This window comes from Dermatophagoides pteronyssinus, unplaced genomic scaffold, assembly GCF_027571235.1.
Source record: "Dermatophagoides pteronyssinus isolate colony J.1.1.1.1 unplaced genomic scaffold, Derpt_VIB-CSIC_2022.12 sq0020, whole genome shotgun sequence".
NCBI lineage: Eukaryota > Metazoa > Arthropoda > Arachnida > Sarcoptiformes > Pyroglyphidae > Dermatophagoides > Dermatophagoides pteronyssinus.
Genome location: NW_027461544.1, coordinates 255,213 through 279,072, shown reverse-complemented (window position 1 = coordinate 279,072; position 23,860 = coordinate 255,213). Strand labels below are relative to the sequence as shown.

Sequence of the window (23,860 nt, the reverse complement as noted above, 5' to 3'; positions counted from 1 at the left end):
ACTTTCTAATGGTTGGAAAAAAAACAAAATTTGCAAATTTTTAAATTCAAAGTTTTTTATTTTGATTTATAAAATAAAATTAAAAGTGGAAAAGAATCTGATTTCTCTTTATTTTGAGATTTGAATAGAATATATTGATGACTTAAAAATTCTTATGGGCAATATGATTAATATGAAAAATTTCACAATTTTTTTTGTTTACCAAGGCCAAACTGGAATCAATCAACCGAATTTACATTTACTGAAATCCATTTCTGGATGTTGAGCCATAAATTTCTTCAACATATCCTGTTTCTGTTGTTCTTCAGATGTTGGTAAACCCATCTCTTTTTGTCGTTGATCGAACATCATTTTTTCCACCATGCTACGTGTTTCACCATCCAGATCGGATAATTTCGATGATTCGGGATTGATTTTTCTTGTATTCAATTCAGGATCGGTTGTCACTAATTTGCTCCACCATTCCATTTTGTTATGTTTAGTCAATGTAATAACGATCAAAACTGAATCTTGAATCACCCAAATACAATCTTCAACTTTTATCTCATTATATAGATCACCATCGATAATTAATGGATGGCCTTTAACACCAACTTGTAAATGTTTCTTTTGAAAATTTACAACAACATCACGAGATTTAAGTTTGATACCCAATCGAACAGGAACTTTCAATTCAATTTCATCCAATGTTTGTGTCCACGAATAATTGGGTAAATCACAGCCATTTCCAGCATTAGGTTTCAATTTATTTGGATCATCATCATCATCATCGTTCGTTTTAGCAACAGGGCTGTCATCATTAGTTTTTTCTTTGTTTGTTTTGTCGCCATCACTTGATTCTGATTATTTAATGAAAGAAATTTTAAAGAATTGTCAAAACAAAACTACAAAATACCTTGTTTTTTACGTTTTTCTTCTTTCATCTTTTCGGCTTCTTCATCGGTAATTTCAACAATAGCCGGTTCGTCTTTCATTTTTTTAATAAATTCTTCTTCTTCACGTTTTTTAGCAGCCAAACGTTCTTGATGTTTTTTCTCTTTTTCCATCTTTTCTTTTATTTGTGTTTCATGAATACGTTTAGATTCTTGATTCCATTTTTCAAATGCTTCCATAACTGTTTTTCGGGCTTTTTCTTCACCGGCACCAATGAAAAAATCTGTTTTTCTTGCCATAAAGCTAAATATTGTATCCAAAAATTCCAAAACACCTCCTTCATGTTCTTGTGCCATCGACAATAATATGGCATCAAAACGTTCTTGATTTTGGGCCATTTTGTTTTTAATTGTTATTTATCGAATTGAAATCGATTTCTTATGATAAAGATGAATCGTCTAAAGATAACAAGTATTTTTAAAAAAAGATTCGAATCTTCTTGTCAAAAAACAAACAAACGAAGAAAACACGAGAAAAAGCGTGTCGATTCTTGATTTTTTTTGATTGCCGTTCATAAAGATTGTTACAAATTGATTTCGAACGTAAAAACATAGATGGCATTTTGATTTCGTTCGAAATTTTTTGAAACTTCGAAAAAAAAATTCTTCACCTGATTCCTTTTTTAAAGGTTTTTATTTATTTAAATTTGAATAATTTAAAAATTACATAAGTAAGTCGAATCCAATAAAGTATTTATAATTTGATAAATAAATAAATAAATTTGATCCGTTTCGTTTCGGAATATTATTTTTCAAAAAAAAAGGTGATATGTGAGCATTTTTTTCTCTTGAAGATGATGATGATAATGGAAAATAACAATTTGGCCGCACCTTGATCATTACAAAATATTTAAAAAAATTTCTACCCAATTTTCTTCAGAAAAAAATAACTTAAATGAGAGATGAAAAAAATAGATTCCGTTTCCCTGTGAATTTTAAAATGTAAATGCCCCTTAACCATCAGTAAGTGTTTTTGTTAATCGAATAATGATTTTGTTTTTCATGATAAATATCCATGTTGTCGACTAGGTACCGAGTAAACGAATGATGATGATGCTGGTGAATGAGATGATGGACCACCACAAGATGCTTTAGCCATGGGTATCCGGTGATTGATTGATTTGATTGGTGATGACCATTGGCTATTGGATGCAGATGCTGCTGATGATAATGTTCCATAAATTAATTCATTTTCAATTAATGAATTTTTACGTTTTTTACTCCAAATATAAGACCAACTAATAATCAACAGTGTTTGACAACATAAAAATGCAACAGCAAATATCATCAGGCTTAAAACATTGATACATGGTGTAGTAGCCAATTCCATTCGTGGTAAACGATCAATCGTTGAATCTTCGAAATCAGCATAAACATCAACATTATTGTTCTGTTGGATTTTTTTACGTTTTTGACCATCTTTAACTGAAAATTTATCCGTTACACTTAATGATTCAACAACGATAACATTTTTTCTTGGATCATTGATATCGGTGGATTTTATATTTTGTTTATCATCAACATCAGCCATCGATGGTGAACGACGACGTCTTCGACGACCATACGATATACTTTGACTTGTACGGCCATTCGGCAAATTAAGATTACAATTAATTGGTTCACAATTAGTAATACAAGGTGTTATTAATGCTTTAAATTGTACAATATCAGATGATGGAAATTTAAATGCTTCAAACATTGTTTCTAATGTTTTTGAATTATCACGTGATTTTAAAACTGGTTTCATGATGGCAATATCGGTTGGACAACCATCTGAATCGATTAGAACAAATTCCGACATATCAGTACCATCCAATGCAATTAATTCCCGGACAAATAATTCATATGGAGCTGTTATTTTCGAAAAGAAAAAAAAAGAATGAATAAAAAATTTTTTTATTATCAGGTAATAATTTTTCACAATTAGTTATGCAAGCATTATTTAAATAATGATAATAATTATGATTCTCTTCGCAGAAAAAAAACCAGAACAACAATTTTGAACAAATTAGCATTTTCAATTTATATCTCATAGTTAGTAAATTGAATTAAAACCCTTTCGAAACATGATCATTAGGTAGTAAATTTGTTGAAGAAAAAGATGTTTTGTGAAAAAAAAATAATTTCACATCATTATTATTTCTGTTTGTTTGACTGTCTGAATGTTAATTTATAAACAGGTGAATGAAAATAAAAAACACCTAAAAAAAAGTGACGGTAATGTGAAAATCTTATAGTGGATTAAATTAGTTATTATTTAAAGCAAAATAACATTAGAATATATGTCCTCTATAACCCTTTTGGCTACAATTAGCGACAATCAAACAAAACGAAAAAAAAATCGGCTTTGTTTTTTCATTTACCTCAAAGGTAAAAAGGTTTCCTCGAAATGTCTACATATAATCAAATAACACAGCATAGCACATAGTTAAAAAAAAAGGGTTGGTGGTAATTTTAAAGCAAATCTTTTTTTTTCATTGATTTTCTCGGTCATTGTCGTTGATAATCAAATGAATATTATTATTATTATTATTATGTGAAGAACAACCAGAAAGAAAGAAAAAAAAAACCGTGTCATTCCTGTATAGGATAATGATGATATGAGACTTCCTTATTTTGTTCAATGAAAATGACCCGAACATCATTACATAACATTTGTCAAAATATTTTGTAGAGATGCATCAAAATTATTAAGATCATCATTTCAAATATAGAACATTATCATCATGTAACGATCATCAGAAAAGAAATTTTTTTTTTGTGTTGTCGTCAATGATGATGATAATCAAATCAGAGAATCTTTCTGCTGAATATGAACAACAACAACAACAACAAAAAAATGTAACAATCGTTATGATTATGATATAACATTCTATATAATTATTATGGTCAGTGTTTTTGATCACCTACTCTTCTCCCTCAACGAAATGTGACATGTAAATTTTTTTCTATTGTATTTTTTCAACAAAAAAAAACTAGTTCATAAAGTGACCGTCATCATTGTGTGTGTCCATTTAGACGCCCAACATTGAATTTAGGGCGAATTTCGGAATTTAAAAAGGGTCAGGTTAAACTTACTTGATTGATCAATAATTTCAAAACGTAATACTAATTGATCACCAACTTTAGCCGTTCGAACATTGGAACCATCCATATCGACAATTTTCATTGTAACGTTTGGTGAATCAACAACAGCTGAATGTGTACCGATTGGTTGTAAATTGCTAGAAAAGATATTGAAAAAACGAAACGATTATTAATATCAAAATAAATCAGCAAGATAACAAGAAATAACCCTAGATTACATACAAGGTGACAAATCAAAATCAACAAAAAAAAAAACAGGTGAACCAGATTAACCAAGTGTGTAAAATGGTTTTAAAATCAACCAGAGATTATCAACCAAAAAAAAAAAAATCACCCATATAATTTGTTGGTAAATTATTTTTAGAAATCATTTCAAAGATTCAATTGTCAATTTTTTCTAAGTTGGTTTTTTTTCGGGTGTTATTGTGTATAACCGCAAAATAAATAATAAAATTGACTTTTTCGTTAGAAAAATAGCTATTATCTTTTCCTGTTAGTTTCTAAAGATTCTTCCGTAAAATTGTGTAAATTTCCGCTTTGTCAAACACACATACACACAACATTATTTATGACATTTACATAAACATTTTTGGGTTCAAAAATAGAAAAAAAATCTTTCAAGTGTGATTTTTACACACACACAATAAAATGACACCGGAATGGTTAATATTAGAAAAAACAACAACTAATGGAATGTTTGTTTAAGATTTGGATATGTTTGTTTGACAGGCTAAAAAGCTTGAAAAAAATCATCATTATTTTTCTTTAAACTTTCAAGTTTTTCTTTGGGTGATAATCATATGATGATGATGATTTTTTGAAGTGAAGGGTGACATTTTTAACGTTTTTTTGGCAAAATGAAATAAAGACAAATGATCATTCCTTAAAGAGTTTAGTTTTGTCAAACAAACATTTGATTATCATCATTGTCTTCCTTATTCTTTGCATTCTTCTTTTCAAATATTCAATGATGATAATGATGACAAACAAACAAACAAACAAATGATTAGTAGTAGTAATTATAATTACAAGGGAAATATTTTTAAAAACGTTTTCTTTTTTATTTTGATTTATGAAGATTGATTCGATTCACAGATCACATAAACATTCAGGAAAAAAGAATTAGTCAAGATGTGTCAAATCAATCAAATCAAATCAAAATAACAATGACAATGACAATGATAATCAATCTTTGATCTTTGAATAATCATTGAATAATGTCGCATTCTTCATGTCGGTAAACAATCAATTATATCTAACGTAAAAACGAAACTAACTAATATGGTTGACTTATCTGCTTCAAGTTAATTATATACACTTAAATATAATAAAATTGACAGAAAAGGAAATCAGATAATAAAATGAACTTACCCGGTAATATCCAAATTAACATTATTTGAAATACTTCGATTAGAAAGATCATATTTACAATTAATATTCAGGCCTAAATCTTGTGTAGTAACAATAAGATCATGATGTTGTATAACAATATCATTAGTATATTGACCCCTGTCAGTTTGTTGTACATCACATTCCAAATCATTATAACCCATATGTATTTCAAATTCAAGACTTTCATTAACATCAGTCATACAATGATATGGTTTACGTTTTGCATATACTTTTCCATCAAATATTTTTGATGATCGTACTTTTGCTACCATTTCTCTTGATTCACATTGAATGTTTACTGTTTGAAAAAAATGAAATGAAAAACATTACCAAAACCAAAACAAAGCAAAAACCAATAAAACTAACCATCATAACAAGCTTGTAATTCAAATGTAGATGTACCGGCAATTTCAATATAAGGATTATCAATATGAGCCAAAGAAATTTTATCCAAATGACTTGTACGACAAACCGGATTACTTGGATCACCAAAATCATATGAATGACAACGATATGGCCCTTGTAGACATTGTCGTTGACATTCATCAATAGTGGTTATATTTTGATAAACAGAATCGACTGTTTTCAATATTCGACCATGTATTGGGCGAAAATCACAAAGTTTTTTTGGTTCTACGAAGAAAAATCGACAAAAAAAAGTGAATAAAGTTATGATTTGGATGATGGGTGTTGTAGTTGTTGACTAAACTACACTACTATAATCAATCAATCAATCATCGATTTGAAAAAATATTAACACCATCTAACCACCCTTGACATAATAATATTTGATATCTTTAGTAGAAATATAAAAAAAAATCCTATAGTTATGATTATGATATGGATAGGAAAAAAAAGATAATGTCTATATGAAGTAAAAAGTAGTTATTATTATTTATGAGCAATCATACCTATCTTTTTAGCGAGAGAGGGAGAAAGAGGGGTTAAAGAATGCAAAAAGAAAATCGTTATAGCCTGATCTTTCAAATGATGGTTTGAAATCTAGATAATAATAATAACATTATGCTAATATCACACGCAAAACATAAATCAAAAATGGACTTTCAAAAAAAAAAAATTTGCAAAAGAATTGATTAGTATCTTGAAAAAAAGGGGTTAATAAACTGATAAACAATAGGCAATAGACAATAAAGGTGTGCAGGCATAGAAAATATGTTTAGCGAAAGCGAATGTTTTTCATTTTTCTCTGTGAGCTTACCTTGAATACAATTAAATTCATAATAATCAATATTACCACTTGATGGACCATATTTTTGTGAACGTATTTCAGTATTAATATTAACTGTATGACGATTCATATCCGATAACCAACATTCACCAGTTTTTGATTCATAATTTATTGAACGGCATTGAAATTTTTGTTCCCAAACACAAGCTTGCATACAATCTTGACTTGTTGGTGATTGTACTAAACGTTTTTCATGTTCACGTAATTCAAAACCAGCAACACGTTCAAATGCCCAACCATTATGATTATTTGTACAAATTTTTTGTAAATCTAAAGAAAAAATGATAATAATTAAGATGATCAAAGGGTTAACAAAAAAAACATTATAATGACATTATAAACAATGATAATTTAACTGAATCTATTCTCTTTTTTCCCTATTAATGGATAATGATGATTTATATCTTTTTTTTCAAAATATAACCCTTCAATCGTAAATTATACGGATGTTTTTTCCAAAAACAAAAACAAAAACAATGATAACTAATGATTATTATTGAGGTTTATTTTATCGATGAAATAATCTAATGATGATGATGAATGTGATTGAAGATCAAGATCATCGTCATCTTGATTTTTGGTTTCAAACCAAACCTCTTTTCTTATCAACACACACACCTATTCTTATCACGATAAATAATAACATTTCCGTAAACAACAATAATGATGATCCTGATCATTATGATCATCATTAGGAAAAAAAGGGGGTTTTGATATCGGAAGCGTTAAGGATAATGATGATTTGATGAAGAGAACGAGAAAAGAAGTGATAAATAAATAGCTAACCGAAGGATTAATGGAAAACTAAAACTGTAAAAAAAACAAAAACAAAAAACAAAATTATCATCATCGAGATGAACAAAACGTGATGATAAATTTAATGGATGTTATTTTTGTGTTTTGTTTTTGCTTGAAAAACAACAACAAAATCCAAGATTAAGGAAATGGTTTTTATATATTTTTTGAGAGACACAAATGACAATTTGTGTCTCTCAAAAAATGATTAATGAGATTTTAATCATCCAGTTTTTGTTGTTGTTTAAGAAAAATCCAGAAATCCAAACTTATTAAATTTAATTTTTTTTGATTGATTATCCAACAGGCAAATTTTAGAGAAAGAAATTAATATGACACATCTATTTTTTCCAAAAAACAATTATCCTTTTTTTCTTTATTACAAGACTTGTCATTTAAGATTATCTTTTACGAAAATATGTTTATGTTCGTGTATGTGACACATGTTAAAAAGATTATGATAATGATGACATATAGACCGTATAGATGTAATTATCCATCTTGTTAATAAAAAAAAAACTTCTAGATAATGATTTTTACTGAACAAAAAACTACACCCTTACTTAGACATCATAACTTATTATCATAATTTTGACGTTTGTTTGTCACTTTTTGTGTGTCTGTGTTTACATTTTTAAAAAGCCAAGTTTTTCTTTTCTTTTTCTCAGTGTGTTCGAATAGGCCAATGACCACCAAGACAAATATCGTTCAAACTAAAATACATTATCATCATCGTTATTATTTGGAAGAATGGTTCGATAGATTGAACAATCATTTGCCTTGTTGTTGTTGTTGTTGTTGTTGCATTCAACAATCTGATAACAACAACAACAACGATCATCAGATCGATAAGAGTTAGTGATTCAATAATGATGATGATGATGATTTATGCAAATTTTGTCTCTCTCTGTCTGTTTCTGTCTGTTTCTGTCTCTCTCTGTATCTGTCTATATGTTTGACTTGATAAATGATAATTTGATTTGAACAACACTTTCACATTAACATATACCGACGATGGACGAAAATTTGCATATTTGTCTAATTGATTAATTTCGGAGAAAGAAAGACGAACGAAAAAAAAACATTCAAAGAATTCATGCTACTGATTTTTATGTTAATTAGGTATTAGCGAAGATTGTCAAACACAAAAAATAAACTACAGTTATTCAGGGAAACAAAACTGTAGTTTTTTTGTTTCTGGAAAGATCATTTGAAATTAGATTTAACCATTACCATTCTTATAATGATAATAATAATGATTGACGATATCAAATATGATGTTTAGTTAATGGTTAAACAGGTGACAGTTTTCAGACTAGTGATTAACTATCTTGACTATGAATAAAAATGAATCTAATACCCTCCTCTCTATCCAATATACATATTTTTTTTGTTCTTAATCTGAAAACAATGATCTAAAAAACAGAAAAAAAATGATAAATATCATCATCATCATCATCATAGAAAAAATTCATTCGGTTCAAGTTCAAGTTCAAAAAGTTCAATGGCAATGAAAATATGAAAATCATTCATTTATCATTCATTCATTCATTCATTGTGTTCAGAATGACAAATCCTTGAACACGAACTTTGGTTTTTTTTCTATCAGTTATTAAAAAAAATTGTCTTAAAGATAATCAAATCTTTCTTTCTTTCTTTCTTTCTCTTTTAAATGTCATCAACCCTGTTTATTCATTTTTTATTTAATAAATAAAATGACCATTATGGGCCTCCATACACACCACAAAAAAATAACCATAAACGAATGAAATGAAAGTAATGTTTCGGCTTCATATTTTTGTTTTCTTAAAATGAAAGTCATTCATTTACAATTTTCCTGCTAAAGACAACTAGATTATTTTTTTGTTCTGCACAAAGATGATGAAAATGGTATGGTCACGATCAAGAAACAACAACGGTGATATTTTTTTTATGACCGTTTTTGTTATAGTTTTTTAAATGAATTCAATGGGGGGAGAAAAATATTATGCAGAACATACCTTTTAGACAAATTTTCTGTGCATAAATAGTAAACACAGGGAATTGTGATGGTGTCAAAGCATCCGGCAATTGTATAGCCGATGAACTTAACAAAACACATAAGCCTGTTTCAAAATTCAATGAATTACATGTTTGATTTTGACGACAATAATCCAAACAATCGGCCAAATGTAATACACCGGGTATCATTGACATAACTGTATTGGCTGATGATGTAAATACAAAACCGGTGATTAATTCGAATGTTATCGTTCCATTTGTTGTTAGACAATCATCATCATAATTATTTAAATCTAATGATGATGATGGTGATGATGATGATACTTTTAATTTGATTAAAAACAAAAAGAAAGATTACAAGATTAGAAACAACCAAAAAGGTCAAATTTCATTGCGTTTTACCTTGACTTTTGACCAAAGAAATTGATGATAATGAAATTATTATGAATAAAACAAGATTAAAAGTGATGGTGGTGGTGGACTTGTTGATTAATGATGATGGTAATGATTTTGATAGGAACATGATTGATTAATCGATTGATTTGATTTGATTAATGAAATTTGTTAATGTTGTTGTTCGTGATGTGAAAATTAAAGAAGATGAAAAATTACACAATCCAAAAAATTGTTATCAAAATTGGCAAATTGATTAATAAAAATGGTAGCGAAACGTTGTTTTTCTGTTTTAAATCATCACACTTTGTTGATACCATGAAGATTATTCGTTCAACATTTCATCATTGATTTTCGAATCTAAATCGATCGGATAAATAAATAAAAGTAAATCAAATGTAAATTCTTTGATTGATTGATTGCATTTTGGTGTAGAAAATTTAATAATTCAATAAAAAAAGCTTTGTGCCTATGTGATATATAATTAACGAAATGAAAAAATTTCCAGTTCTATACACGATTCTCTTGGAAAAACTTACCGCTTTTTTTGACGATATTTTCTTGGTTGGATTTGATTGATTGATTATGATTTTATTTCACATGTAGAAATTTTCGTTTTTCGTCTTTGTGATCGTGATTCCGATCGGGAATGAATATTTTTTTGTTGCTGAAGAAAATGTTGATGAAAAGTTCTTCGATTGTGAACATGAACGAAAAGAAATGAAATCCAAAACTGATCAAAACGACGGTAGCTTGATCAAGGTTTTTATCCTCTCAATGCCCATGGCCATCATCATCATCATCATTCTTGTTGTTCGGTTGTTGCTGTTCGGTTATTACCGTCGTTGTCGAAATAGCAGCCATTGACATATAACAGGTATGTGTTGAATTGGCTGGTTAGTTGGAGAGAGAGGAAGAGAGAAAAGAAAGAGACGGTTAGCCGCGAGCGCAGTGTTTCGGGTTGAGGGTTGATGCTTGAAAAATATTCAATGAAGAAGAAAAAGAATCTTGTTCTCAACTTGATTGAATAAAAAGAGAAAAGATCTCTGGTTTTTTTCATTTTTTTAAATTCAATTCATTGTCATTGTCATAAGTCTATCGATTGGTCGTCATCGTCGTATGGTGTGTGTGTTGTTTAGTTTGGTAAAAAAAACAATCGTTCCCGTTTGGTTCGATACCGATGATGATGATGATGATGTCGATGTTCACAGCTATGTTTTATAAGTTAACCAGAAGAGGGTTACCATTCATTCATTCATTCAAACTATCCACCAAGTCAAAGTACGAGTTTTCTCGCAGAACAATTTTAAAAAAAAAAAAAACCACAACAATCGTTTGATGATGATGAACAAAATGTAGTAGCGAGAATAACAACACATACAGAAATTGTCGAAAGAAGAAGAGAATTGAATCAAGTTGTTTCTTTCTTTTATTATCATTGAAAACACAATGATGATGATGATGATAATGATTTTTACAATGGCCAAATCGATTGATGTGTGTGCTCGAATTTTGATTATGGAAGAACCGAATGGTGTTTCTTTTTGGTGAAATAACCATGAGGATGTCCAATGATATAAGAAGAAGAAAATAAGTGAGGACACAATTACACAATTCAATTGGTGATTGAAAAAGAAATCAATTTGATGATCGATTTTTTTTTGCTTTAAAATTGCTTCAAAAATCAATCAAATAACGTCGTTTTGAGGATCCTATTATGGAATTGATTGATTTTTTCGTTTTCGATCAAAATGACGATCATTGATCGATATTGGTTAATCGATAAGATTTTCGTTGAAAAAAATTGTTATTTTATTTCAATTTTTTGATTATCACTAATAAATTTTCTCATCAATCCGTATAAATTGATTCATAATAATCAATGTAAAGAAAAATGTTAACATTAACAAAACAAATATTATAATATTAAATGTTGAATATTTTATACCCAATATTTCATATAATGATGGTAGATGCCAATGTTTTTTTATAATACGTATAGCATTTAATTTGGATTTCGATTTTGATTCTGTTTGTGATAATGATGAATCATTATAGCATCTATGTAGAAAAGTGTAAAAGAATCATTATTTTTTGGCCAAAAAAAAATTACAAAATTACTAACCGAAATATTAAACGTAAATCAAATTTTTGTAATGATTTTATATGAATATTACCAAACCAATCGATAAATATACGACCATTTGTAGAATGTTCTAGATAAAATGGTGATATCCATTGTGATAATTCTTTTGCTGGTTTTGTACTTTCATGATACAATTCATCCAAATCATAATCAAATCGTATTTTATTCCATCTGATTGGTGTGATTTTTTGTAAATCTAATGATTGATTAAATCGATAACAAGTAATAACAGTATATTCTTTTATTTTTCGTTTAATATGTTCGGATGATTGAAACATTGAACGAATTTGCATAAATGCAATCGTTTCTGATTCTGCTCTACGATATTGTTGAATGTCAATATTTTGACAAATTTTATAGGCAATTACTATACGAATATTTTTCAACAATAATGATGATTGTTGAAAATTTGCATCAACAACACGTTCAGCTAATGGATCTTCACAAGGAATTTCTTGAAATTCTTTTAATTTTGTTATTAAAAGTGGTTCATTTTTATTATGAATGGCTAATGTTTCATTAGCCGAATCATCAGCAATTCGTATCATACAAACATAAACAGTTTGTCCATATGAATAATGACGATTTTCATTACACGATGTTTCATATAATAATTGAAAAAATATCTGTAATTTTGGACCATTTTCGTGTATGACAAAATAATCATCATGAACTTTTTCATCAATCATTTGTCTATTCGAATCATTTCTATTCAAAATATAACGTAATGTTTTTTGCTGGATATTACGTAATATTGTAACACGATACATGGCTAAAATTTTTGATTGATAAATACAATAAAATGTACCACTTCTACGTAATTTACGAAAGGTAAGCGTACCGGTTGATTTATCAATTTCAATTAATTTTTCTTTATCAACATCTTGTACTTGTCCAATATTATATAACCGACTTTCATAGAATGATAAAAATTTCCATAATGAATTTAATTGTTTTGTATCCTTTAAACAGGTAAAACATTCAAACGAATAATCCGAACGATATGGTAATATTAATGAACGTTTATAGGGATATTTTCCCGTTGGTGGTTGACATTTTTGTTGATTATCTTTTTGTTTTTCCCAGGATATTTTTATCATCAAAATCAACCAAATGCTGATCCAAATGAAGATTTTCATTGTTTTTGATTAGGTCACATCATTTGATTGATCATCAGTCGAAAATGAAACAAAACAAAACAAAAAAATTGAAATAAAATTTGTTTTAATTTGATTCTAGAATAATTTATTGATTAATTCGATTAATTAACACACAATTTTCGACTAGGGGATAATATATCGAATCGAATTACATATTGTTTTTTCTTCTTGAATAAAATATGAATGAAATGAATGACACACGTTGATGATTTGGATAAATTTACATAAATAACAATAAAACAAACAGCAAAAAAAAAATTATCAATGAATTTTGGTGTGCAGCAAACAAGCAAATGATGGGATGTATTCGTGGACAAATTGATCGACGTTTTTTCTTCATTTTTCACCCATTTCAGCTTTTGCGTTCAATATGACGGCTACAATTAAACCAAAAAGACCGATAGCCGAGGCAAAAATTTCGACAATTAAAATTTTAACAAATAAATTCGGATTAGCAGCATCAGCTAATGCAGCACCTGAACCAACAACACCAACAGCCAGACCACAAAATAGATTACCCAAACCGACAGTTAATCCAGCACCAAACATGACATAACCAGCTAGATAATTTTTTGCTCGTTGTATATCGGATACTTTGGATTCATCAAATTCTTTGATATTATTCAACATAACGATTGCAATAATAATACCATAAATAGCAACAGCTTCACAGAAAATGATTGATACAAGATTTTTTGTACGTATACGTGGTGCTTTTACACCACCACCAACAATTGATGAACCGGTAGTAAATATACCAGTAGCTGCACCAACTACCGATAATGAAATTGATAAACCAACACCTAACGATGCCCACATGTATGGTGAAATGCCTGCCGGAATAGATATGATTATAAGGGTTATTTTCAATTGAAAAAATCAATCAAACCTTCTAAAAACCATCCAATATCACCAGCACGACGACCACGTCCAGTAAGACAATAATAAAGTGATATGCAGACCAATGTAAATAATGTGGTCGCTTGAAGAACATAATGGACTGATGCTGATACACTCATTTTGATGATGAGATTTGGAATAAAATTCTTTAGAATCTGATCTAATTAATGGAATAATAAATCATATGGAACAAGGACAATAATTCAGGAATGATGATCGAGTGTGTGTCAACAATGTTTGATGATACACCTACCAACATTGCAAAAAAAACAATCAATTCGATTTATATAACTCAAAACTATCGATAGTTTCGTTCATCGCAATCCGAAACCATCACTCGCGATTTTTAATTCGGAAAAAAATTCCAAACTTTTTTAAATTTTAAATTTTTATCAAATTTTTTACAAAAATGTTTACCGATGAAGAAGCAAAAGTTTATGATCGACAAATTCGTCTTTGGGGTGTAAATGCACAGCAAAAAATACGTGCTACAGATGTTTTTCTTGTTTGTTTGGATGGATTGGCTTCCGAAGTGGTCAAAAATTTAGTTTTAGCCGGTATTAATTCGATAACAATACTTGATGATCAACCTGTTTCACAATTCGATATGTTAAACAATATATTTAGCCAAAATCAGATTGGTATGAATCGTGCAGAAGCATGTCAAAAAGCTGTCAATCAATTGAATCCAATGGTCAAAGTTAACATAATGAAAGATCAAACATTATCAACATTATTATCCGATGAAATGGAAGCGAAAAATTTTCTAAAGTCATTCAATGTTGTTATACTTGTTAACAATGGACTGGATATGGCTAGTAAACTTAATGAATTTTGTCATCAACTTTGTATACCATTCTTTTTTACTTGTTCATGGGGTTATTTATCAATGACTTTTATCGATATTGGAAAACAATATAATGGTATTGATTTTATTCCAATTGGTGATGCATTCGAAAAGAAAACAATTTCATTAAAGAATAGCCGTCGAAGACGACAAGGAGAAAACATATCAAAACGTGAAATGATAAAAATTGAAAATTTAAAAAGTTTATTTCTTTCAATATTAACCATATTTCGTTATCATAAAAAAATGGGTGAATTTCCCAATGTTTTGACTGAATCTGATCAACAACAGATTGAAAATCAATTGAAAACAATTGAACAGGAAATCTTGGATGAATTGAATCAACAAAACGATGATGATAATGATGGTGATGATAAACAGCAGCAACAACAACAACAACGATGGACATCGACGACCACCACCACAATGAATTATAATTGGACAAAAAAAATCTATGGTCAATTCAGTTTTATAAGCAGTATTGTTGGTGGATTTTTATCACAAGAAGTAATTCGTACTGTAACCAATGATGAATCAATTGATTATAATACATTTTTTTACTATGAAATTAATGGACATAATTTAAATATTGGCATTTAATAACGATGATTATTTTACTAATCTGTCTATCCCTTTTTGTTTCTATAAAATAAAATTAATTAAAACCAAACATATTATGGAAAAAGTAAGAAAAGAGAAAAGATTATTTTTATTTTTTTTCATTATTATCGGATTGAATTTTATTGGCCATGAAATATGATGATGATGATGAAGAATGCAAAAATATCTCTTTTTGTAATATACAATTTGTTGTTGTTCGTAATCAGATAGTTAGGAGGATTATAACTTTTTTTGATAGAAATCAATAATATATTTGAATGTGATTTGATCAAATGATGGTTAAGTTGGCATTGTGAGTGTGTGTGGAAATGATTTTTCGTTTTCCCCATCACAACCACCACCAACAACGATTAAATGATTAATGATAGATATGCAATGGGATACCAGTAACGGATAATGAAATGAAAATGATGTCGAATACAACGACGACGACGACAAAATCAAACATTGTTCATTTAATAATGATGATGATTTGTGATTTGTGATTTGTGAAATTTAAATCTATATAAAAAAACGTTTATGATTATTATTCACATCATAATCATCATCATTTGGTGTGTGTGTGTGTTAATTGTTTAGCGATTTCAAAGTTAATTAAAAGTTTGAATTTTGGAATTATCATCATAATGTCGTCGTTTGGTTATCGTATTTTTGAAATTTTATTATCATTTTTCATCATCGTTACATTCATATCGATCAATCAGATTGATTGTGATGATTCTAGTATTGAAATTCGAAGTAATTTAGAGAAAACTTTTGAAAAATTGATTGATTTTGAAATTTTTTTTTCAAAAAACTTTTAGATCATATTGTTGAATTGCGTAAAGAATTGTTTAAAAATCGTGGCTATGATATAATGGCCAGGCCGGTTAAAAATTATACACATCCAGTGAATGTTTCAATTTATTTGGATATCAATTATATTAAAAATCTGGACATTCAAACAAACATGCTTGAAACGGAAGGATGGCTTCGTCTGTCTTGGTAAGCCCAATGGTGATGTTTTTTTATTTGAATTGATTTTTTTTCCACTGGGGAAAGGATTGATGAAAATCTTAAATGGAAACGTAGTGAATATGGTGGTATAGAAGATATTCGTGTTCATGTTGATGAAGTATTTCGTCCTGATATTACTATTATTAATTCGGCTGATAGTGAAAATATTATCCGTTCGACAACACATTCCGATCTGATATTATGGTTTTCCGGTGATATATTTTGGATGCCAGCATTATCAATGAAAACTATTTGTGAAATTGATCTTACTGAATGGCCATTTGATCAACAAACATGTTTATTTCGTTTTGCATCATGGACATATGATGGTGATGCACTGAATCTAGTTAATGTTTGTAAGTTTTTAAAAATTGATTGATTACTCGGTTGATTAATAACAATTATCGATCAAATAGCGGACAAAATTGATTTAACAAGTTTTTCAGAAAATTCTGAATGGGATATTATAGATTCATCATGTGAATATATGGTACATGATACAAATGAAGGTGGACAATTTTTTCCCGAAGTTGTTTTTTCCATAAATATTCATCGTAAAACATCAATTTATCGTTATGTTGTTTATTTTCCTATAATTAGTGTTTTATTTTTAAATTTAATGGCATTATTTTTGGATGTACGTAATCCATTACGTTTTCATCTAAGTATATTATGTTTTATAACATTATTATTGATTGCATTGTTTTTGGGTAATAAACTTGGTTTCGGTTCATTGGGTATTCCTAAAGTCAGTATGTATCTATAGATTGTATTCTTAATTTTCTGATCTTAATCTTTTTTTATCTCAAAAGTAAAATACATTGGCCAGATGATTATCCTAACAACATTTACATTATTATGGTTTGCTTTTTCATTGAATTTTATACGATCAACATTTGAAATACCTGCGTTCGTAATGCGTTCGATTGAACCATTACAACATTATCTGATTAGTAAAGATATTGAATCAGTACAATTAACAAATAATGATTTGGAAAATGGACAAACGAATCAAACATCGACAAAATCACGATCAAATATATCACAATCCAATTTGATTATCGTACAAATTGTGGATAAAATTCTTTTTGTTTTATTTTTCATTCTAATCATTGCTTTACATAATTAACCCTTTGACCATCACAATCATCAAATTTTTTTTCGTGACCATTTTACCTTGATTATTCAACATTATCCAAGCAGAAAAAAAATCTAATAAAATCAATCAATTTTTCGATATTTGAATGGGTGTTTTTTTCTGGGCAAATCAATGACCTATTCAAAAAACCAGGTTTTTTTCATTCAAATTTTTCTGTTGACAACATTTTGGATTATTTCAAAATTATGTCATTTCCTGGATTTTTGTTTTCTGAATGGGAGTTTTGTTTTGTTTTTCCATTAATTTAATTAAAATCATAATCAGTCAATGTCGAAAAAAATGATTATCAAAATAAAGAATTGTGCGATTATTACAGTAAATTCATTGAATGTCTATAAAAAATAAAAATTTCAAAAAAAATTCACATTTTTGTTGTTGTTGTCGATTGAAATAAATTATCAATATCTTTTGCATAATATTTCAAAACAGAATTACGTTTCAATTTAAATGCCGATGTTAATAGATCATTATCTGGTGACCATTCTTCCGGACAAATGGCAATTTTTTTAGGTATTTCTTTTTCATTTAAACCAGATTGTAAACAAACTTCACGTATATCATCCATTATTGCTTGATTAATTTGAGGATCTGAACATAATTGTTCATAAGTTAAATTGGATTTTTTAAGTTTTTCAGCTAAAATTTTTAATTTTTTAGCACTTGGTGTTATCAATGCAACAATATCATTGATTTTTTCATGCAAACAAATACAACAATTTTCAACCGTTGGTGCTGTTTTAATAGCACCTTCAATACGACCCAATGATATATATTCACCATTTGGTAATTTAGCTAAATCTTTTTTACGATCAATAATTTTCAATAAACCATTTGGAAACATTTCACCAATATCACCACTATGTAACCAACGTACACCATTCGAATCGGTTTTAAATACAGCATTTGTTTCATCTTCCAATTGATAATAACCTTGTGCAACACTATCACCACCGATAACAATTTCACCACGTGGATTTGGTTTATCATCAAATGAATAACCACCTTCTTTCCAATCAATTAAACGTATCATTGCACCTTCCATTGGTGCACCAGCCATACCTGATGTCATATCATTCAAAGTTTTTCCTGTTACACCACCAGTTGTTTCAGTTAGACCATAACCTAATAGAAAAAGAGAATCATCAAGGGAAATTACATTCGCAAAAAAATAATTACCAGTCATAACTTTAACATTCAGTGCAGCACGAATAATTTCTTCTGTTTTTTGATTCAATGCTGCACCACCACAGATAATAAATTCTAATTTACCACCGAATTGTTCTTGAACACGACGACAAACAATTTTATCCAATAATGGCGTACGATAACCACGATTTAACCAACGTATTTTATATTGCATCAGATATGTAAATAATGGCGGAAGAATTGGTGAACGTGCTGATAATTTCAGATAAATTTCTTTAACAATACGATCCAATATTAATGGTACACTGACTAATGTTGTTGGCTGAAGTAATTTTAGATCACCAAATTGTCCAGGTGGATTACCTGGTGATGTATCGGTTAATGTATACGGGCTACTATAACCAATTTGAACACCACCACAAAATAAAAACCATTCAAATGTAAAACCTAAACTATGTGCTAATGGTAAAAATGATGCATATCTATGTCTTGGTCCTTGATCAGCAATTTCAATAACATTACTTCCCAAACAAGTAATAGCCGACATTAATTGTTTATTTGTAAACAAAACTGCTTTTGGTATACCGGTTGTACCTGATGTATACATTATAACCGAAACTTGATCACTACTTGGTAGATTTTTCGGTATTTTTATCAAAGATTTTCGACCAATTTCTTCTAATTGATCGAATGATATTAATTGAATACGATCGGGAAATTTTGGTAATTGTTGATCTTTTTGAAAATTATATTGCATATAAACAATTTTCTCTACGGTTGGTATTTGATCAACAACATCAAGAATTCTTTCAAGTAAATCAAATGATGTTACAATACAACGTGCTTTTTGTTGATTTACTCCATACACGAATCCTTTTTTGCCTGTTTTTTTTGGGAAAGAAATGAAATTAGATTTTGATAAAGTTAAAGAAATAGAAAAGGAAATTACCTAGATTGGAAAATAATGTTGCAATCGGTATCTGAAATAACATTAAACTAAATGATGATATAAACCATTCGATACGTGTATCGGCAAACATTATAACACGATCATCACTTGTAAGACCTAATTGTTTAAAACCAGAACCAATAACTTCGAATTTTTCGAAAACATCTTTTGTTTTCAACCATGTATATTTATTGGCTAATTTGATTTCTTTAACTATACGACCATCTTGTCGAATTGGCTGTCCTGTGGTTGAAAAAAAAGAAAAGATTAAATTCAGGAAAATAATTCAATAATTCAAAAAACAAACAAACCATTAGAATCATATTTCATTTTAGCCGATAGAACATCACGATAACCAAGTTTATCTTTTTCTAAATCTTCAAATTTTTTCATTTTTAAATAAACTTCTTGTAATGTATTACAAAGATGATAATCATTTGGTAATGTAACTGGTGGTCCTAAACGTTTCCAATAATAATATTGTCCATCGGCGGATTTTTCTTTGGTTGCCCATTGTTGTTTGGATGCGGATAATACACGCCATGGTCGTTGAAATATTGTATAAAATGGTAATGTAAATGCTGTATATGTTCCAAGTATTAAACGTGTATTTAATAATATTAATTTTGGTAAAATTTTTTCTTTAAACATTTTTTTTCACAAAAGAAAATTGGATTTATATTAATAAAAACTAGGTTTCAAACAATGATATGCAGAATGATTTTGCCGACACGAACACAGAAAATTATTAAAAAATCAAAATTAATTTATCGTCGATCTAATTTGGTGATGATAATGGTAAAAATACAATGTATGAACATTGATCGATCGATCATTCTTCATCAATATCGATATCTAAAGACACCATTTTTTTGTTTAAAAAAAATTGATGATGAGAAATTTGATGATAATAATGAATTAGGTACAACAACGTAACGTACAATGATAATGATTAGTTTATATTATCCAAAACAACATCATTTGATTGATTGATTGATTAAGGAAAAAAAGGAGGGAACCTATTTACTGTTAGACAGTAAAAAAAACGAAAAAAGAAAATAAAAACACTTAAGATGTTTTTTTATATATAAGGAAAAACTTGTATTTATAGCAAGTAACACTTACCTTTGCTGTAAATATTTGTTGTTGTTAATGGTCAAACAACTGTTGATGATGATGATAATGATGATTACAAAAAAAATTTATTTTCCAAAAAAATAAAAAATAAACATTACATATACTCATTTGATTTTTGAAGTTTTGAGAAATGAAAACAAACAAACAAACACACATTTATACATGCATGTGTTGCATTATGCATATATACAGCAGCATATAAATAGAATGAAAAATGATGAATCGAATTTGTTTGTTTGTTCGTCGTCGTCATCGTTCAGAAAGAAAAAGTAAAAAACAATAATCATTCGAAAAAAAAAACATTGTAATTTGATTAGAAGAGAGTGAGAGAAAAATGGTTGTTATTGACCTTTTTCTGTGTTTTTTATTTTCCAATATTCAAATTTTCCATTTTCCGTTTGTATCTCCGGATAGTCAAACAAATATTCTCTTTCACTCTCATTCGTGATATGAATGAGGCGAAATGAAACGATAGAAAAAAAAAAGAGAACGGATATTGGAAAAAAACACAGAAGAGAGAAAAATGATAAATTCACAGGAAAAATATTGATGATGAAATTGAATCTTGTTTTTCATAATAATGATTTATTTGGGAATTTGCTTTAAGTGGAGGAAAAAAATTACAGTTACAATTTTTTTTCATGGAAATTTTGCTGTTTTTCATCACTTCTTATCAATAATGTTTACGATTCGATGCTAATAATACATTACGACGTAATTCTTGTAAACGTTTAAAACCTTTTGCAATCATTTCTTTTACTAGAATTAATTCGGCTGATGTTGCATTATCCAATGTTACATCACCGATAAACATTTGATTTTTATCATATGCTTCACGAAATAATTCATGTACGGATTTTTTCAATATTGCTTCACGTCGTTCAATCAATTCAGAACATTGTATACTACGTCCAAATTCTTGTTCCAATAATTTTAATGTTTCACGCCAATGTTCGTTTGGTGGTGGTAATAACCGGTTCATTTCTTGTGCTTGTGCATCTTGCAGTTTTGGTAAATCATTTATCCATGTTGGTGAAATGATTGAACATTTATTTTGTCGATGTAAATTGATTGCCAACCACATTGGTACTTTAACCGGTACTGATGGACGAAATGGACCAAAATCACCAGTAATTAAATTCAATTGACGATCATAACGAAATGTTGGTACAATTTCAATCAAATCATCTTCGGCAATAAATTCACAAACATCCATTATTGTTGAAAACAAACAAACAGAAAATTTGATTGAAATGAAAATTGCAAAACAAAAAACAAAATCGCGCCGAAATGAACAACAGAAAAAAACATCAACAAAGCAAAACAAAAAGAGCCATTCATAACTAAGCGAACACAATTTTTTTTTTTGAAAATTTATTTTATTTTCCTTGAAAAAGCCGGCATTTTTTTCAAATTTGGAATTAAATTCTTATTTTGAAATTTTTTGATCAAAAATTTGTTTTTTTTTCATTTTCGTTCAGCCATTAATGATTGTATAATTTTACAACATTCTTCATTAACTTCATCGATTGTACGACTTGCATCAATACGTTTGACTAAATTTAATTTTTCATAATAATTAACAATAGGCATTGTTTGATTTAGATGTGTATCCAGACGTTTTTTCATTGATTCCGGATTATCATCAGCACGGCCAGAATGTTGACCACGTTTCAAACAACGTTCCAGATAAATTTGTTCAGGACATTCCAAAACTAAAACCAATTCAACATTAACTTTATCGCCAACAAATTTTCGCCAACCATCCAGATTATCTTGGTTTCGTGGAAAACCATCGATAAGAAAATTTCCAACAGCTATTGATTTTTGTTCATTTTCATTTGCCTGTTCAGCTAATGCAATCATATTTTCTAACATTGCATTCATCAACAGTTTACAGGTAATTTCAACCGGTACAATTGTTCCATTTTTGATATGTTCGGCAATTAATTCACCATATTTAGAACCGAAAGTATTTTGTTCTTTACGTAATAAATCACCGGCCGATAAATGTACATGGCCAAATTTCTATACAAAAACAAAGAAAATGGTTATTTTGGGTTGATTTTATCATCTTGATGAAACATTTTTTTACCTTACTAATCAAACTACATTGGGTACCTTTACCAGCACCCGGACCACCAAGTACAAATATCACATTTGGTCGTGGTAAATTATTCCAATCATACATTTTATTAGTGATATTATTAAAAAATCTATAAAAACAAGAATCAATTCCGTCAATTTTTGTTGATAAAATCTGGCAATAATTTAGTGGCTTCGGTGTTTGTTTTAGTAAAAAATTCACAGGAAAATTTCGACTATAATTTAGCCAACGTTTTATAATGATAACGAACATTAATCATTGGTAACCAAGGACAGAAAAAAAAGAAGATATTGATAACGTTGCAAAAAAAGCCTATTTTGTTTGATAATTTCTTTGATGATTTGCATTGACAAAACAATATGTTCTGTTATAACAATGATGATTGTTTTGAGTATCGAAATTTTCAATACTATCGATAGTTTCGATAAATTGAAAAATTAGAATTTTTTCAACAAAAAAAAAAAATTAATCCGATTTAATTTATAGTTCAGTTAGGTTAGGTTAGGTTGCTGACTATGACCATTGACTAATAGTTGAGTTAGGTTAGGTTAGGTTGATGACTATGACTATTGACCAATAGTCAAGTTGGGTTAGGTTAGGTTGATGACTTTCACTGTCAATTATTGACTTATAGCTCAGTTAGGTTAGGTTAATGATTATATGACTTACTGGTGAATGAGTCGTGCGCATCCTTTTCTTTAAAGCTAAATTTAAGGGAAAAATTTTTAAGCGAAAAAACATGTTCCAACACATTTTTTTTTGTTCTTGATTCCTTAAAATCTTTTTGAAAATAAATTCATTTTTTTTGAAAATTTTACGAATCCTGACCCTTCATAGTGTACG

General features: G+C 28.7%; 9 protein-coding genes across 9 annotated transcripts; 2 read left to right on the top strand and 7 right to left on the bottom strand.

Annotated features, from left to right (window-relative positions):
* Nucleotides 1-79: 79 nt before the first annotated feature.
* On the bottom strand, nt 80-1,420 carry nudC (nuclear distribution C, dynein complex regulator). The gene is made up of 2 exons (XM_027340698.2): nt 896-1,420; nt 80-839 (listed from the first exon to the last, which is right to left on the bottom strand). Exons 1-2 carry the CDS (start codon nt 1,269-1,271, stop codon nt 223-225), a joined length of 993 nt encoding a protein of 330 aa, XP_027196499.1. The 5' UTR covers nt 1,272-1,420; the 3' UTR covers nt 80-222.
* Nucleotides 1,421-1,547: 127 nt separating this feature from the next.
* Nucleotides 1,548-11,146, bottom strand: LOC113790984 (uncharacterized). Its single transcript, XM_027340697.2, has 8 exons — nt 10,389-11,146; nt 9,859-10,209; nt 9,456-9,779; nt 6,631-6,930; nt 5,778-6,044; nt 5,391-5,709; nt 4,011-4,156; nt 1,548-2,783 (listed from the first exon to the last, which is right to left on the bottom strand). The coding sequence occupies exons 2-8, from the start codon at nt 9,977-9,979 to the stop codon at nt 1,933-1,935; spliced, it is 2,328 nt and encodes a 775-aa protein (XP_027196498.2). The 5' UTR covers nt 9,980-10,209; nt 10,389-11,146; the 3' UTR covers nt 1,548-1,932.
* Nucleotides 11,147-11,684: 538 nt separating this feature from the next.
* Nucleotides 11,685-13,134, bottom strand: LOC113790920 (uncharacterized). Its single transcript, XM_075822833.1, has 2 exons — nt 11,975-13,134; nt 11,685-11,910 (listed from the first exon to the last, which is right to left on the bottom strand). Exons 1-2 carry the CDS (start codon nt 13,132-13,134, stop codon nt 11,685-11,687), a joined length of 1,386 nt encoding a protein of 461 aa, XP_075678948.1.
* Nucleotides 13,135-13,202: 68 nt separating this feature from the next.
* LOC113790935 (V-type proton ATPase 21 kDa proteolipid subunit c''-like) lies at nt 13,203-14,309 on the bottom strand. Its single transcript, XM_027340639.2, has 2 exons — nt 14,045-14,309; nt 13,203-13,988 (listed from the first exon to the last, which is right to left on the bottom strand). The coding sequence occupies exons 1-2, from the start codon at nt 14,172-14,174 to the stop codon at nt 13,492-13,494; spliced, it is 627 nt and encodes a 208-aa protein (XP_027196440.1). The 5' UTR covers nt 14,175-14,309; the 3' UTR covers nt 13,203-13,491.
* A 31-nt stretch (nt 14,310-14,340) lies between these two features.
* On the top strand, nt 14,341-15,572 carry Aos1 (SUMO1 activating enzyme subunit 1). The gene has a single exon (XM_075822826.1). It carries the CDS (start codon nt 14,465-14,467, stop codon nt 15,500-15,502), a length of 1,038 nt encoding a protein of 345 aa, XP_075678941.1. The 5' UTR covers nt 14,341-14,464; the 3' UTR covers nt 15,503-15,572.
* Nucleotides 15,573-15,803: 231 nt separating this feature from the next.
* On the top strand, nt 15,804-17,758 carry LOC113790934 (acetylcholine receptor subunit beta-like 1). Its single transcript, XM_075822825.1, has 5 exons — nt 15,804-16,261; nt 16,327-16,507; nt 16,565-16,875; nt 16,936-17,271; nt 17,332-17,758. The coding sequence occupies exons 1-5, from the start codon at nt 16,150-16,152 to the stop codon at nt 17,646-17,648; spliced, it is 1,257 nt and encodes a 418-aa protein (XP_075678940.1). The 5' UTR covers nt 15,804-16,149; the 3' UTR covers nt 17,649-17,758.
* Nucleotides 17,759-17,899: 141 nt separating this feature from the next.
* Nucleotides 17,900-20,556, bottom strand: LOC113790936 (long-chain-fatty-acid--CoA ligase 4-like). The gene is made up of 4 exons (XM_027340640.2): nt 20,085-20,556; nt 19,774-20,016; nt 18,855-19,706; nt 17,900-18,800 (listed from the first exon to the last, which is right to left on the bottom strand). Exons 1-4 carry the CDS (start codon nt 20,422-20,424, stop codon nt 18,040-18,042), a joined length of 2,196 nt encoding a protein of 731 aa, XP_027196441.2. The 5' UTR covers nt 20,425-20,556; the 3' UTR covers nt 17,900-18,039.
* Nucleotides 20,557-20,656: 100 nt separating this feature from the next.
* On the bottom strand, nt 20,657-22,220 carry Psf2 (DNA replication complex GINS protein PSF2-like protein). Its single transcript, XM_075822827.1, has 2 exons — nt 20,899-22,220; nt 20,657-20,799 (listed from the first exon to the last, which is right to left on the bottom strand). Exon 1 carries the CDS (start codon nt 22,124-22,126, stop codon nt 21,584-21,586), a length of 543 nt encoding a protein of 180 aa, XP_075678942.1. The 5' UTR covers nt 22,127-22,220; the 3' UTR covers nt 20,657-20,799; nt 20,899-21,583.
* A 65-nt stretch (nt 22,221-22,285) lies between these two features.
* Nucleotides 22,286-23,348, bottom strand: Cmpk (cytidine/uridine monophosphate kinase Dak1). The gene is made up of 2 exons (XM_027340690.2): nt 23,006-23,348; nt 22,286-22,938 (listed from the first exon to the last, which is right to left on the bottom strand). Exons 1-2 carry the CDS (start codon nt 23,267-23,269, stop codon nt 22,378-22,380), a joined length of 825 nt encoding a protein of 274 aa, XP_027196491.2. The 5' UTR covers nt 23,270-23,348; the 3' UTR covers nt 22,286-22,377.
* Between the last annotated feature and the right edge of the window lie 512 nt (nt 23,349-23,860).